The sequence below is a fragment of the Aquarana catesbeiana genome, linkage group LG13 (genome assembly GCF_042186555.1).
Source record: "Aquarana catesbeiana isolate 2022-GZ linkage group LG13, ASM4218655v1, whole genome shotgun sequence".
Classification (NCBI taxonomy): Eukaryota; Metazoa; Chordata; class Amphibia; order Anura; family Ranidae; genus Aquarana; species Aquarana catesbeiana.
In genome coordinates this window covers 67706341-67721991 of record NC_133336.1, presented here as the reverse complement: position 1 = coordinate 67721991, position 15651 = coordinate 67706341, and the positions used below count along the sequence as shown (strand labels likewise).

The 15651-nt window shown below is 43.4% G+C and overlaps 1 protein-coding gene across 3 annotated transcripts in view; it reads right to left on the bottom strand.

Annotated features, from left to right (window-relative positions):
* Window positions 1-15651, bottom strand: part of FBXO34 (F-box protein 34) — an 80921-nt gene that overhangs the window by 6720 nt on the left and 58550 nt on the right. For all 3 annotated transcript variants that reach the window (XM_073608813.1, XM_073608811.1, XM_073608814.1), the window contains exon 2: window positions 6713-6867. In XM_073608813.1, coding sequence (XP_073464914.1) covers window positions 6713-6783 — 71 coding nt within the window. In that variant the 5' untranslated portion in view covers window positions 6784-6867. The remainder of the gene's footprint in view (window positions 1-6712; window positions 6868-15651) is intronic.

Sequence of the window (15651 nt, the reverse complement as noted above, 5' to 3'; positions counted from 1 at the left end):
GGCTCCGGCACTGTGATTGGCCGAAGCCGTGATGACGTCACTCCCGCGCATGGGAGCTGCCATGAACGGCATATCGGCATTAGCAGCGGCATGCTCAGTGCGCCGCTGTCTACGGCGCATGCGCCGTAGACAGCGGTGCCTGTATTTTTGCAAATATCTCCTCAACCGTGTAGGTTGAGGAGATATTTCTTGGACCTACAGGCAAGCTTTAATCTAGGCTTACCTGTAGGTCAAAGTGGTATGTAATGGTTCACAACCACTTTAATAAAGAAGAAAAAAAAAAAGTTAGCCCATTTTTTTTTGTAGAATGTGAAAGATGTTACACCGCGAGAATCATGATCTTTATTCTAAGCAAAAAAATCATGATTCTCATTTAAACCAAAATTGTGCAGCTCTAGCTTGAAGGTAGCTGGTTTTAGCATCAAACCTACTTAGTTTGTTGCGGAATCTGAACACCAAGATGTCTCCGTCTAATGTGTCCCCCACCTGTGTCAAAGGGCTTGAAATAACTCCAGGTGGAAAGACCATGCCCCTGGTTCCACCCACTGGTGACTGAGAAATACCACCTGCCAATGTTTGACCTTGGATGTGGATGCCAGACAGGGCTAGAACAAGTACTGTCAAAGAAAGGATCAGGACTGCATCTCCTAGAGTGGCACAACATCTGGTGCCTCCTTGATTAATGCAGGTCTTGACTAACATTATCTGACTGGGTTCTTGTCAGGTGGCCAAGCAATGGAAGCATCCAGAGTTGAAGGAACAACCCAAAGTTCCAGAATGTTGATCGGAAGGCAAGCTTCCTTCAAAAAACGAGTACCCTGTACTGATAGGTGTTCAGGACTGCTAACCAGCCCAACAGGCTGGCATGCGTTGTGAGAACTTCTCACAACTGTGAAGATGAGGGCTTCCCCAACTTAAGCAGCGTGTTGGAAATTCACCATGCTAAAGGAGTGTGGCCTGAGGGAGGGAGGGGGAAGGTCAAACACAAAGGGTAGTCTAAGGACAGAGTTATTTTGTCCCATACTGTCAGAATGTCAAGTTGCAAGGTCTGGAAAGAGACTTAGTGTATGGCACTGTGGAAAGAGGGGCCGCCATGAGATGCAAAATCCTCATACAAGCACAAATCAAGTGCATCCTTTGGGCCCAGAGGAGCCTGGTATAAGAATAAAGGGAGAGAGGTTTGTTTGAAGGCAAAAAGGTTCTGAATAGGGACTTGCCCAGCAACGACCTAGGCATCTTGATATTTTCTAAGACATCAATGGCTGACAGGCTCCCCCCACCACTGAACTGGCCTTGACGACCACGTCTTTTTATGAAATGTTATTCCTGACTAGGCCTTAACATTGGAAGACAGGAGGACGAAAACACTTCTAACACAGTAAAGCACCTACTGTAGCAGGTGCAAGCTTTTTTCCATCTAGGAAAGGAAAGTGCATTTACCTGTGGTGATCTTACTGAAATTCAAATCCAAGAAGGGACCAAACAAGCATTCAACTTCCAAGGGTCAATGCGCAAAGTGGTTCTTGCAGGGGAATTCTGCTGACAGGCATTTAAAATCAGAGGTATATCCACCAAGCCAGGCACACAATAGTGGGAAACAAGGCTTGGTCCCGAATTAAAAGTGGCACCATTTTCACCATTACCTGGCAATCCTGGAGCACTTACCCCAAAGGGGAGAATAAAATGGGACCCTGGCATCAATGCTTAAAGAGCTTCTGCCCTGTATTCACCATTCTATAGCTGGAAGGAGGGATTAACCTTTTCCTGGCTTCGCCCTTAATGGGTACACCCACATAGGGGTGTTTAAAAACTGGGCTCTGAACCAGGCAGATCATGGCTCTGGACCTGCAGAGTATGCGGTGTCAAAAGGATCATCCGCAGAAAGATCTTGTGCAAAGCAATGCTACAAGCTGGCCCTGCATTCCCAACTAAGCGGATCCAGAGATGGTCCCTACAGAGTCCACCATTTCAGAAGCTGCAGAGTATGGTGCAGCTGAGCTAGGAAGAAATAATCAGAATCATCCACAGAAGAATGTATGTTTCTCCACAGAGAGAAGAGGTCCACCACCTAAAAAAGACACTAGTAACAAGCTGAGGCTAGCCAGGCATGGGAAGGGTTATACAGTTGGGTGCCCCTACAGTCCCTTTTGCCAGCGTCCACACAAGTGACGATGGCGGCGTCCAACCCAGATGTAAGGATTTTAAGAAGCCTGTGTCCTATATGAGGAAAAAAAAAAAAAAAAAACCCCAAAAAAACAAACCAAAAAAAACACACACACACACTTTCATTTTTTTCTAAACCCAAAAGCAAATAAATTACAGTGCAGCTTACCAATTCTTAGATATGATTTTTTTAGGCTCTTATTTTCACCTGGTGATCCTGCCAATAAATCTATTTTTAAAAAGAACAAGCTGTTCTGTAGAGGTAGCAGTTAGAGGGTTAAGACAAACCATTTAACACTGGCAGGGAGACCTACTTTTGGGATAAATTTTTTACACAAATTAAAAAAAGCTGATCATTGTAACAAAACTGCTGTAACTGTACAAAAATAAAGAAGGTAAGCTGGAGTCTCTAGTCTCGATTTGTTATTGTATTTAAATCTACTAGTACGTCTAAACACTTCCCTCCCCACAGACTGACAATGCTGCTATCTAAAGTAGTCTGTTGCGCATTCATCCAGAGTGTTGGCATTTCATTTTAATACAGGAGAGACGTTACTGGGCCAGATCACCAGGTGAAAACAGAGGGGGAAAAAAAACCTTGAGAAAGCCAATTCAGCCACCATAAATGATTGGTAAGCTGCAATATATTACATTTTTGGTTTTATACAGTTTTAAAATGGCTTTGTAGAACAGGTTCACATTCGCTGCAGACCCAATGTTTCCTATAGGTAAAAAAAATAAAAAAGGAGGAAGAAAAAAAAAAAAAAACTGTACAAACTGACCCTGTCCAACTCGCGTTAACAGAGGTTTAAATCACACACATTTGCAAATCTATGTGGAAGCTGCAGTGCCTACATCAAGGCTCCTCGGTGCACGGTGGTCCAAATATTATTTTTGAGCATCTTCCAAGTTGGGGCATATATAGCAGTGGATAAATTAAGGGCAGGTTTGCCTGGAGGGAGCACGCTCCTCAAAAAAGGCACAGTGACACACTGGACACCCAGCAAGAGCACAATGGCAGCTCCAGGCATCCAATGTGTCCCCGTGTAACTACTACTAAAAGTAGATCAATCTGAACGCTGATCTTCCTCTTCAGCAGAGATTATATGACCAAATGCCTAGTCATATCAGTATTAAAAAAAAAAAAAAAAAAAAAAAAGGGGGGGGGGGGGGGGGTAGTATGTACAGTTGTGCCCCTGGCAGAATTTAAGATTTCTTGGCCATTTTTCAGAGAATATGAACGATAACACAAAAACATTTTTCACTCATGGTTAGCGTTTGGCTGAAGCCATTTATTATCAATCAACTGGGTTTACTCTTCTTAAATCATAATCCCAACAGAAACTACCCAAATGACCCTGATCAAAAAAAGTTTACTTTCCCCAGTTCTTAATACAGTGTATTGCCCCCCTTTAACATGAATGACAGCTTGAAGTCTTTTTGTGGATAAGGCTCTTTATTTTCTCAGATGGTAAAACTGCCCATTCCTCTTGGCAAAAAGCCTCCAGTTACTGTAAATTCTTGGGCTGTCTTGCATGAACTGCACGTTTGAGATCTCCCCAGAGTGGCTCAATGATATTGTGGTCAGGAGCCTGAGATGGCCACTCCAGAACCTTCACTTTATTCTGCTGTAGCCAATGACAGGTTGATTGGCCTTGTGTTTTGGATCATTGTCATGTTGGAATGTCCACGTACTTCCCATGCGCAGCTTCCTGGCTGATGAATGCAAATGTCCCTCCAGTATTGGATAACATACTGCATTCATCTTGCCATCAATGTTGACCAAATTTCTTGTGCCTTTGTAGCTCACACATCCAAAAAAAAATCAGTGATCCACCTCCATGTTTCACAGTAGTAATGGTGTACCTTTCATAATAGGCCTTGTTGACTCCTCTCCAAATGTAGTGTTTATGGTTGTGGCCAAAAAGCTCAATTTTGGTCCCATCACTCCAAATGACTGTGCCAGAAGGTTTGAGGCTTGTCTCTGTGCTGTTTGGCATATTGTAAGCGGTATACTTTGTGGCATTTGCGTAGTAACGGCTTTCTTCTGGTGACTCGACCATGCAGCCCATCTTTCTTCAAGTGCCTCCTTATTGTGCATCTTGAAACAGCCACACCACATGTTTTCAGAAAGTCCTGTGGTTCACCTGAAGTTATTTGTGGGTTTTTCTTTGCATCCCGAACAAATTTTTTTTGCAGCTGTGACTGAAATTTTAGTTGACCTACCCGACCGTGGTTTGATTTCTACTAAACCACTCATTTTCCACTTCTTGATTAGTGTTTGAACACTGCTGATTAGCATTCTCAATTCCTTGGATATCTTTTCATATCCCTTTCCTGTTTTATACAGTTCAACTACCTTTTCCCGCAGATCCTTTGACAATTCTTTTGCTTTCCCCATGACTCAGAAACGTTAGTGCAGCACTGGATGAAAGAAGCAAGGGTCGGTCAGGAGTCCAGAAACTCATTGATCTTTTATACACACACACACACACACACACACACACACACACAATACAAGCAAACAGATCACAGGTGAGGATGGTTACCTTCAATAGCCATTCAAACCCCTTTGTGTGTCAACTTGTGTGCATGTTATGCCAAAATCACCAGGGTGTGTAAATTTTTGATCAGGGTCATTTGGGTAGTTTCTGTTGCGAATGTGATTTCAAAAGAGCAAAACACAGTTGATTGATAATAAATGGCTCCAGCGAAACACTTACCATGAGCGAAAAATATGTTTTTGTGTTATTCATATTCTCAGAAAAATGTCCAAGAAATCATTAATTCTGCCAGGGTATTATTATTATACAGGCTTTATATAGTGCCAACAGTTTGCGCAGCGTTTTACAACATGAGGGCAAACAGTACACATACAATACAAATCAATACAGGAGGGATCAGAGGGCCCTATTCGTTAGAGCTTACAATCTAGAAGGGAGGGTCAAGTGGAAACAAAAAGGTAATAACTGTGGGGGGTAAGCTGATGGAGAAAATGAAAAAAACAAACAAACAGTTGTTAGGTGTGGGTAGGGTAGGCTTCTCTGAAGAGAAGGGTTTTCAGGGATCGTCTAAAAGCTAATGGAGTAGGAGATAAGCAGACAGATTGGGGTAGGGCATTCCATAGGATTGGAGAGGCTTTGGAAAAGTCCTGGAGGCGAGCATGGGAGGGGGGAACGAAGGAGCTAGAGAGCAGGAGGACTTGAGAGGAACGAAGAGAACGAGTAGGTTGGTATTTAGAGACTAGGCTAGTGATGTAGCTGGGGGCTAAATTGCAGATGGCTTTGTACGTAGTTGTTAGTATTTTGAACTTAATTCTTTGGCAGAGCAGAAGCCGGTGGAGGGATTGACACAGAGGAATAACAGACACAGAGCGATTGATAAGGTGGATGAGTCTGGCAGCAGCATTCATGATGGATTGTAAGAGGTGATAGACTATGTAGGAGGTAAGCCAATGAGAAGGGAGTTGCAGTAGTCGAGGCGAGAGATGACCAGCGAGTGAATTAAGAGCTTTGTGCGATTGGTTAGAAAGGGGCATATTTTGGAGATGTTGCGGAGGTTGAGGCGGCGGGATTTGGACATGTTGCTTAAAAAGGAGAGTTCAGAGTCCAGGACTACACCTAGAACCTCGGCATGTGCTTATAGTTGTGCCATCGATTTTGACAGAGAGATCAGGGGAAGGAAAAATTATAAGTTCAGTTTTGGATAGATTGAGTTTGAGGAAGTGGTGTGACATCCAGACTGATATATCTGATAGTAAATTAGTGATATGTGAGGAGACAGAGGGAGTGAGCTGAGGGGTAGAGAAATAGATTTGAGCATAGTCAGCGTAGAGATGGTATTGGAAGCCATGGGAGGCTATCAGCTGACCCAGAGAGGTGGTGTAGATTGAAAATAGGACAGGTCCAAAAAAAAAAAAAAAAAGACCTTGGGGGACCCCAACTGAGAAAGGAAGAGGAGAGGAGGAAGTAGAGTTATAAGAAATGCTAAAGGTGCGGTTGGATAAGTAGGAAGAGAACCAGTGAAGAGTACAGTCACGGAGACCAAAAGGTGTGGAGTTTTTTGAGGAGGAGGGGGTGGTCAACCGTATCAAAGGCAGCAGAGAGGTCCAGGGGTAGGAGTACAAAATAGATTGGATGGGTCCAGTGAGGGCTTTTTAAGTATGGGTCTGACAAGTGCATGTTTTAGAGAGTTGGGGAAGATGCCAGAAGAGAAGGAGAGATTGAAGTCGTGGGTTAGAGAGTGTAGCATAGAGCCAGAGGGTGAACGTAGCATTTGTGAGGGAACAGGATCCAGAGAGCACGTGGTAAGGTGGAAACTAGCAAGTAGGGGTATGTAAACTTGGTAAAGGGAGAGAGACTCTCTCTATTCTATCAATTCCAGTACAGTCATTGCATCCCCTTGCTTCAGGTGAACCAAGCAGCACCACAGCCATGGTATACTACTCCTCTCTTTAGGCCCACCAAGCAGCAGCACAAGCATTAAGCGCCCTTTACTTTTTCAGTAAAAATAAATAAAACACACACTTTGAACTGGCGATTCGGCTTACCGCTTGATGTGCTGACAAGGTAAGTAGAGTTTCAGTGGATCCCTGTGGAGGCCAGCTCTGCAGGAAGTCATCCTAGCTGCCAGCCCACAAGGCCTATTGTCACAGCCAATCCATGTTGCTTCACTTTGTGCCTACTGCACGCCAAGATCTTGATTCTAAAAACAGGAGAGAAAACAAAATATTAAGACAACTTCTGAAAACGGAAGGCATGTAAACAAACTACTGGTAACAAAGAGAAAAAATAAAATAAAATAATTAAACACACACACCACACAAACCCCCCTTTAAAACCCAATTTTATATACTTTGCAAGTCATCCTGTACTGAGATGAACCAAGTCAGCTTCTTCTACGTCCCAAATATCGATTGGAAAGGCTGTCCCATAGAAACCTGTGCCTCTGCTTTACCATATGGCCCCGATATGGCATTAAAGTAGAACTCAGGGCAAAAAACCTAATTTTGGATAGTGTAAGGGAAGGTTATAGGACCTGCAAGTTTTGCCATCTGTGTCTCATTGGGGAGATTTTCTGTCACTTCCTGTCCCATAACCAAAATATGAAGTCATCAGAAATGCCTCCAAAGTGATGGAATACCTGGTTATCACCTGAACTAGTGTCTAGTGCAGGGATATGCAATTAGCGGACCTCCAGCTGTTGCAGAACTACAAGTCCCATGAAGCATAGCAAGACTCTTGACAGCCACAAGCATGACACCCAGAGGCATGATGGGACTTGTAGTTTTGCAACAGCTGGAGGTCCGCTAATTGCATATCCTTGGTCTAGTGGAAGATTTCCCCTCTATTCCTGTTCTGGCGACAACACAAAATTTGGGATTTTCTTTTCTGCTTTCAGCGATGAATTGCCACCAGGACAAATAGAAGGTGAAGCTCTAATGGGGACACAGAGAGCAATAAAAACCTGACAAGTGTTCGAATCCCTCTTCACGCCAGTAAACATACATCAATTCTCTATTTCTTCTTTGTACAGTAGACATTAGGGAAGATCCATCTGGAGAGCAAAATACCTCGCGATTAAGTAACGGCAATTGCAACCGGAAATTCTGGGATTTCCAGTGGATTCGTCAAGTACACAAGAGAAGCCAACAGGCAATTCAACGTGCTGGAATATTAAAGCATTACCCCAACATTTCATATTCCTGCAACGTGCCCGCTGTACCATGTACGTGTATGAGAAAGACTTCTGTTCTCTTTGTACGCTTCCTTTGTGTAAAATCCCTGGTGTTCCTGCCAGTGCTTCTGCTTTCCTATTAAAAACATACCACACTAGGCATGAGAGCACAGTGTAGTCAGTTCTCTAGCTATGTACCCTCCTCCAATGATCAGACTTATCCCGACAGGCTCCCGCTGCACAGCCATTCACTGGCAAGCGCTCAGTGTGCTGCTGCTACAGAGGGAATGTGAACACACACACATTATTACACTCTGTCAGTGTGAGGCGAGGAGAGCCAATAAACGGCACTTCCTTGTTGACATGTAATCAGCTGTGATTGGACACAGCTGATCACATGGGTAAGGAGCCGTGGCCCTCTATCGAGATTGGGGCAAGGTCATATAACGTCTGCTCAGAATGAGAGCTGCCCCACTCTGCCATCCTTTTACTATACACGGAGTGGGGGGGGGAGGGGGGTGGGGGTGTGTGGAACGACTTTTCTTCCGCTTTTGGTATGACCGACCAGATGCTGGTAGGGGACTCCCTCCAGTGAGGCCATTATGTTCTCACTGGGAGAAGACAGTAATTACTGCTAGCAGCTCTAAGCAATAATCGTGTGTAAAATCCAGCAGGCTGGTCGTACCAAAGTTGAACAATCAACTTTGGTACATTAAGACCCCTTTCACACTGAACCGCCCAGGGCATCAGCGGTAAAGCGGCACTATTTTTAGCGTCGGTTTAGTGGCGCTATTCAGCCGCTAGCGTCCGAAAAGGGGTAAATCCGCCCGCAAAATGCGGTATAGCAGCGCTGCCCCGTTGTTTTCAATGGGCAGGGGTGCTTTTAAGAGCGGTGAGTTCACCGCTCCTAAATGCGCTCCAATGTGCCCGCAGTTGGACATCGTTCAGATATCTTCCTTTTCAGCCAGCGATTCCCTACACCATAAGAACGATCGTTCTTACGGGCGGTGAGAGGGGACGTCCCTCCCCGATGCTTCTCTCGGTTTGCTGCTGCCATCGGCGAAGGGATTCCGCCGACCCCAGAGATTTCTGGCAGACCAGATGGTCCCCGGAGTATCTATGATCGTCGGAGGCCGGGCGCAATGTTATAACGAACGTCACGCCCAGCCTCTGCATTCGAAAAAATGGCGCCGTGCTGGGAAGCCGAGATCATTTTATTTATTTCAGGCTTCTCAGCCTAGGAGGTAGAGACCCCATATCTCACTGTAAAGAGGACCTGTCATGCTTATTCCTTTTACAAGGGATGTTTACATTCCTTGTGAAAAAATAATAATAATAAATATATATATGTGTGTGTGTGTGTGTGTGTGTGCACACACAATCAAAGTAAAATTAACAAAAAAAAAAAAAAATTTAAATGTGCCCCTGTCCGCAAACGCAAGTCGCGCTCACATATGCAAGACCCCTTTCACACTGTGCCGCCAGCGGTAAAGCGGCGCTATTCAGTGGTTTTAACTCCCCGCTAGTGGGCGAAAAGGGGTTAAATCCACCCGCAAAATGCCACAGGGACGTTTTGCCGGCGGCATCGCAGCGCTACCCCATTGATTTCAATGGGGAGCAGCGGTGGGTTCACCTCTCTAAAGAAGCTGCTGGCAGGACTTTTTCTGATGCCCTGCCAGCGCACCGCTCCAGTGAAAGCCCTCGGGCTTTCACACTGGAGTGAATGGAGCCGCTGTTTCAGGGCGCTATTTTTAACGCTATAGCGCCTGCAAAACGACTCAGTGTGAAAGGGGTCTTAGCTTGCCCATACATGGTTTGAACTGTCTATGGCCAGCCTAAGCAAAAAACAACAAAAACTGATGAGTGTGAAAAGCAGTCTTTCAGAGTTTCAGGGGAAGGTAAAGGAGATTAAAGGCCCCCTATATAGGAGATCTAAAGTGAAAAGGTTTGCTTTTAATGGCTTCAGCCCAACTAAGCCAGTAGTGACCACTAACTCCTGTTTACACTGCAAAGTCTATTTTGGGATGAAAGGGTAGAACACAAGTTTAAAAATATCCACAGTTGTCATTTTTATACACTGTCCGATCTTCTCTGCAAACAGAAAAGGACATGTCACTTGCAGAGACTAAATACATAGTAATTTAGACTACAGCATGATAAACAACTCAAGTTGTAGCACGTCTCAAACTGGAAACTATTCAGCAGCTCGGATTTACTTTGCACTACAGCGGAACATGAAAAATAGATTTGTAAAAAAAAAAAAAAAAAAAAAAAAAAAAAGGAGCTCTCACTGTCCACATTACTTTCATTAAACTGCGAAAACTGACAAATCAGGAACCCGAAGGAACTCCCATGCTCCCAACCCTCAAATTTCACTGTCCCTGGTCTTGTACTGTGCTAGGCCTGCAGACATTACCAGGAAAATCCCCAACACCTACACTGGGGACATCAGGAAAGATTTTGGACCAGTAAAACTTATACAATGGGGACCGATTTGCTATTAGCAATTAGTGTCATTTTGGCATAATCTCTATTGTGATTACAGTACTGTATACAGCTACACACATCTGGATACACCATTTACTAGGATGTGTATAGACACATTAAAAGCTTAACTCCAGGATAAACATATCTTACAAATATATTCTTCCTTAAATCTTTGTGTGTTTTGTGTATTTCTTTCAGACCTGTGCAGCGATCCAGTGTGAAATATTACCTCTGTGCTTTTTGTAATGAAAACTGGTCACTGCCCCGCTCTCTCTCCTTGTGCAGTGTGACTGGTCTTGTATCCGCCCCCTCCTGTAGTTTCCTGCAGGCAGCCTGTAGTGGGTGGAGCCTGCTGGGTCCCTCCCACAGCTCTGCTCAGGTTATGTACAGCACAGTGATGTCACTGCTAACTTTACTAGGTAAAATCTGGGTTTGCAAAGGCATTTGGTGCACACAAAAAGCATTTATATTCTTTGAGGCTATTGAAGAGTATATTTAAATTAAAGTTATTGTGCCCAGAGTTCAGCTTTAAGGCAGTTGTGTGCATTGTACTTGTTATTACAATTCAATGCCTTTAAAAAAAGACAAACGCTAGTCTAGGCAAAAGGTTAAAAACATGGTTGAACTACACACATGCATATCTTACCCAAAACAGCACATCAGTTTGTGATAATCTGACAACACAGTAAAAAAGCCACCACACCCTATTTTTTTTCTTCTCAGTCCATGGGTTAAAATGAAGAAATACATTCTCCCTTTTATGTGAACTGCTGGCTATTGCATTTAGACAGCCATGGGCGATGCCTAAACAGGTTTCCTTAATGCAAGGAATGCCTTAAGATAAAATATGATTAGGCTTTACAACCACTTAAAAATTGATTTGCGCAAGGTTGAAACTGTTAAAGATTCAATTTCATCAAACCAGGTGGTTCTTGCATAGCCATTGGCCACTCACAGCTCAAATGTCAGCTGAAATCAAGCTTTCTATAGGGAGCTTAAAAAGGAGCATCACCCTTATAAAAATTACTATGAAGGCACCTTTAGAAAGGTGCGGCATTGGCAATCTACAGTTTCTTAGTAAGCTTTTTTTCTTTGTATACCTCCCCCCCCCTTTCACTCCACATACACCAGAAGGCATGTAAATTCACCACAAAGGCACATGTCATGGAACTGAGATTATATAAAATGTTTGTGGTGTGAAACAGCCCAAAGGGCAAATGAAGCCATCTCCCTTTACAGCCTGGAATTTTGTCTAGAACGCTGGGTCTGCCTCCTGGAACATGTAACAAGAGGTTCCTAGGATGTTCCTGGTTACATCAGTGCTTTAAGATACCAGGAAGTGGGAAAAAAGGGCTCTTAGAAGTTGCAGTTCTGAGGGGCGTACTTACAATAATGTAACCAGCCCTCCCGGCAGCTTCCACTTCAAGAATTTTACAAGCCTGGGGATGATATCACAAGGTGTATTAATAAAAGTGGCTTCTTGCTACAGAAGCAAAGAAAAAGAATACTGGGAAATGAGTTTCAATCAGTACAGCTAGAGCAGTGTGGGGGTGGTGGTACTCATAGTAAAAACTACTACCGTGCCTTTTGTATTAAAACAAAACAGTGGAGTGCAGTGGAGATGACAGATATTACTACCAGGCTGTAAATAAGTGGGCGCCGTTTTCTTTTCCCCCCCTTTTTGTAAACCATCTTGGTAACTAATACACAGTAGTACTGGTGGTGTACCCAGAGAGGTGAAGGGGCAGGGCTCTGTCAGTTTGACTGTTCACTATCAGCTCTCCTTCCTCCTGGAGTACCAGAAAACGTAAACAATGGGTGTGACACTGGCTGCCTATTGCACTCCTATATTTTCCCCTGAAAGTCCTTCTTTTCTGCTGGTACTTACACATTGGAAACATTACCATGTCAGTACATGACAGATCAGAGTTTAAGAAATGCTGTGATTTGAGAATCAAATCTGCTCTTTGAGAAATTAAGACGTCCTGGAAAAAAAAAAAAAAAAAAGTGTTTAAAATACAGTCACCCCACTAACAATCCAGAACAAAACTGGCACCGAGGTGAGGATTTCAATATCAAAGTGCAGGACATGGGTGTGTTTAACCAACGCATGATCCCTTTTAATGCTTCATGGCAGCCAGCCATGTTGCTTACTACTTCAGTATGGTTTCTCAGATACCTCTTCAATATTTTTCCTGTTTTTCTTCTCTCCCTATTCTTTTGTGCAGGATATTTGCCCAGTGCATACTTCAAAAGTGTTAGATAATCATAAATCCCCAATTATACAAATGCTTTCATAATAAACTCATAAATTGCTTAAAGGGCTTGTAATTCTCTGTTCTGACTTGGTATGCGTACAGATAATTTAGGGAGGTTACTATCACACCCCGAGAGCAATCTTACTTTTTAAAAAGTGTTTGTTAACCCATACACGGTATCTAACAAAAGTGATTACATCTCTCACATTTTTGTAAATATTTTATCTTTTAATGTGACAACACTGAAGAAATGACACTTTGCTACAATGTAAATTAGTGAGTGTACGGCTTGTATAACAGTGTAAATTTGCTGTCCCCTCAAAATAACTCACATAGCCATTAATGTCTAAACCGCTAGCAACAAAAGTGAGTACACCCCTAAGTGAAAATGTCCAAATTGGACCCAATTAGCCATTTTCCCACCCCAGTGTCATGTGACTCGTTAGTGTTACAAGATCTCAGGTGTGAATGGGGAGCAGGTGTGTTAAATTTGATGTTATCGCTCTCACTCTCTCATACTGGTCACTGGAAGTTTAACATGGGACCTCATGGCAAAGAACTCTCTGAGGATCTGAAAAAATAAAAAGAATTGTTGATCTACAAAAAATGGCCTAGGCTATAAGACGATTGTCAAGACCCTGAAACTGAGCTGCAGCACGGTGGCCAAGTCCATACAGCAGTTTAACAGGACAGGTTCCACTCAGAACAGGCCTCGCCATGGTCGACCAAAGAAGTTGAGTGCACATGCTCAGCGTCATATCCATAGGTCTTCTTTGGGAAATAGACATATGAGTGCCGCCAGCATTGTTGAAGGGGTGGGGGTCATGGAACCATGAATGCCAGCATGTACTGTGACATACTGAAGCAGAGCATGATCCCATCTCTTTAGAGAGTGCCACAGGGCAGCATCCCAACATGATAACGACCCCAAACACACCTCCAAGACGACCACTGCCTTGTTAAAGAAGCTGAGGGTAAAGGTGATGGACTGGCCAAGCATGTCTCCAGACCTAAACCCTATTGAGCATCTGTGGGGAATCCTCAAATGGAAGGTGGAGGAGCGCAAGGTCTCTAACATCCACCAGCTCCATGATGTCGTAGTGGAAGAAGACTCCAGTGGCAACCTGTGAAGCTCTGGTGAACTCTATGCCCAGGAGGGTTAAGGCAGTGCTGGAAAATAATGGTAGCCACACAAAATATTGACACTTTGGGCCCAATTTGGACATTTTCACTTAGGGGTGTACTTCCTTTCGTTGCCAGCGGTTTGGACATTAAATGGCTGCGTGTGGAGTTATTTTGAGGGGACAGAAAATTTACAGTTATAGAAGCTGTACACTCACTACTTTACATTGCAGCAAAGTAATTTCTTCAGCGTTGTCAGGTGAAAAGATATAATAAAATATTTACAAAATATGAGATATATTGTATCATGAGATATATTGTATCATAAAAAACGAGGCTTACAAATACCATTTTATAAACAGAGACACGGAGTGGGTGAGGGGGAGAGAGGAGAGCAGGGCTGCGGACGACAAAGGGATGTACACTCACCACGGTGGTCAGGGCTCAGCAGCCCTGATTTACATGGTCAGCACAGGCGGTGGGGGAAATACAGGAAGTGGCAGGTTTTTTTTTTTTTTTTTACAGTTGACCCCTTTCACAGACAGTTTTCAGGCATTTTAGCGCTAGAAATAGCACCTGTAAAAGCACCTGAAAACTGCCTCCCATTCTCTGCAATGGGTGCTTTCACACCCGGGCGGTGCGCTTGCGGGACGTGCAGAAAAGACCTGCAAGCAGCATCTTTGGGGACCCTGCCCACTGGAATGAATCTTTTTTTGGGGTTAAAAGCGCCCTGCTAGCGGACAAAAAAGTGACGGCTGGTGCTTTCAGAGTGAAATTACTCTTAGAGAGGGGCAAACTAGACAGCACGAGCACTGTGCTGTTTAATCTGCTTTCAGGGACCAGGATCTGTATTTTTTTTGGGGTTACCACCAAGTATAAGAACTGTTGTGTAAACACGTTACCATGCCCACCCGACACAGCAATTCACATTCTCCCAAAGTACAGTGATTGGCGCAAACTCCGACGGTTGGACCATTTACATTGTGTTTCGGGACTCTGGTTGTGGATCATATTAATAGTTACAGGAGGAGAAAGTAAGGGAACTATGGTTGCAGACCACCTTCCAGAAATTCCGGATGCTGGGTCATTGACCCACTTATTTTAATATTGGGTCACAGACCCACCTAGAACAAGTTAGCAGAACAGGAAAGTCCTTATCTGTACATATGTTCCTGGTCAAAAAACTAAATGTATTGATATACAGTCATAGCCAAAAATATTGGCACCCCTTAATTTGTCAGATAATGCACCACTTCGCCCATAAAATTGTTGCGATTACAAAAGTTTAGACAGACATTCTCACGTTTCTTTTGTTTGTATTGGTATGACACAAAAAAAAAAAAAAAAAAAAAAAAAGAAGTGGAGAAACAAGCCAAATCTGACATTCCACGCAAAACTATAAAAATGGACAAAAATTGGTACCTTCTCAAAATTGTAAGAAATAATTGCATTCCAAATTTGTGATTCTCCTGTAATTTGTAATTAAACTCACCTTAAACAGGTGCTGACAATATAGAAGTCACACTGGCTACAAGTTAAAATGGTGAAAAATTGACTCAACCTTTCTGTTGGGTGTGTGCCACACGGAGCATGGAGAAGAGAAAGAGCAACAAAGAATTGTCTAAGGATTTGAGAACAAAAATTGTGGAAAAGCATGGACAATTTCAAGGTTACAAGCGCATCTCCAGAGAGCCAATGTTCCTGTGTCCAATGTGTGCAACATTGTCAAGAAGTTTACAGTTCATGGCACTGTAGATAATCTAAAAGACAATGAAAACAAAAGAAGGACCGACCTAGTGGAATACCATAAAAACCATTTATTCAAAGGATAAAAAGTGATACACAGAACACTCCAACGTGTGTAGTAAAAACGCATGTCCCCATCGTACCTAGGACTGCTAGAAAGCAGTACAAAAGTGCAAGGAGACCAGATGGTGTTCGTGAT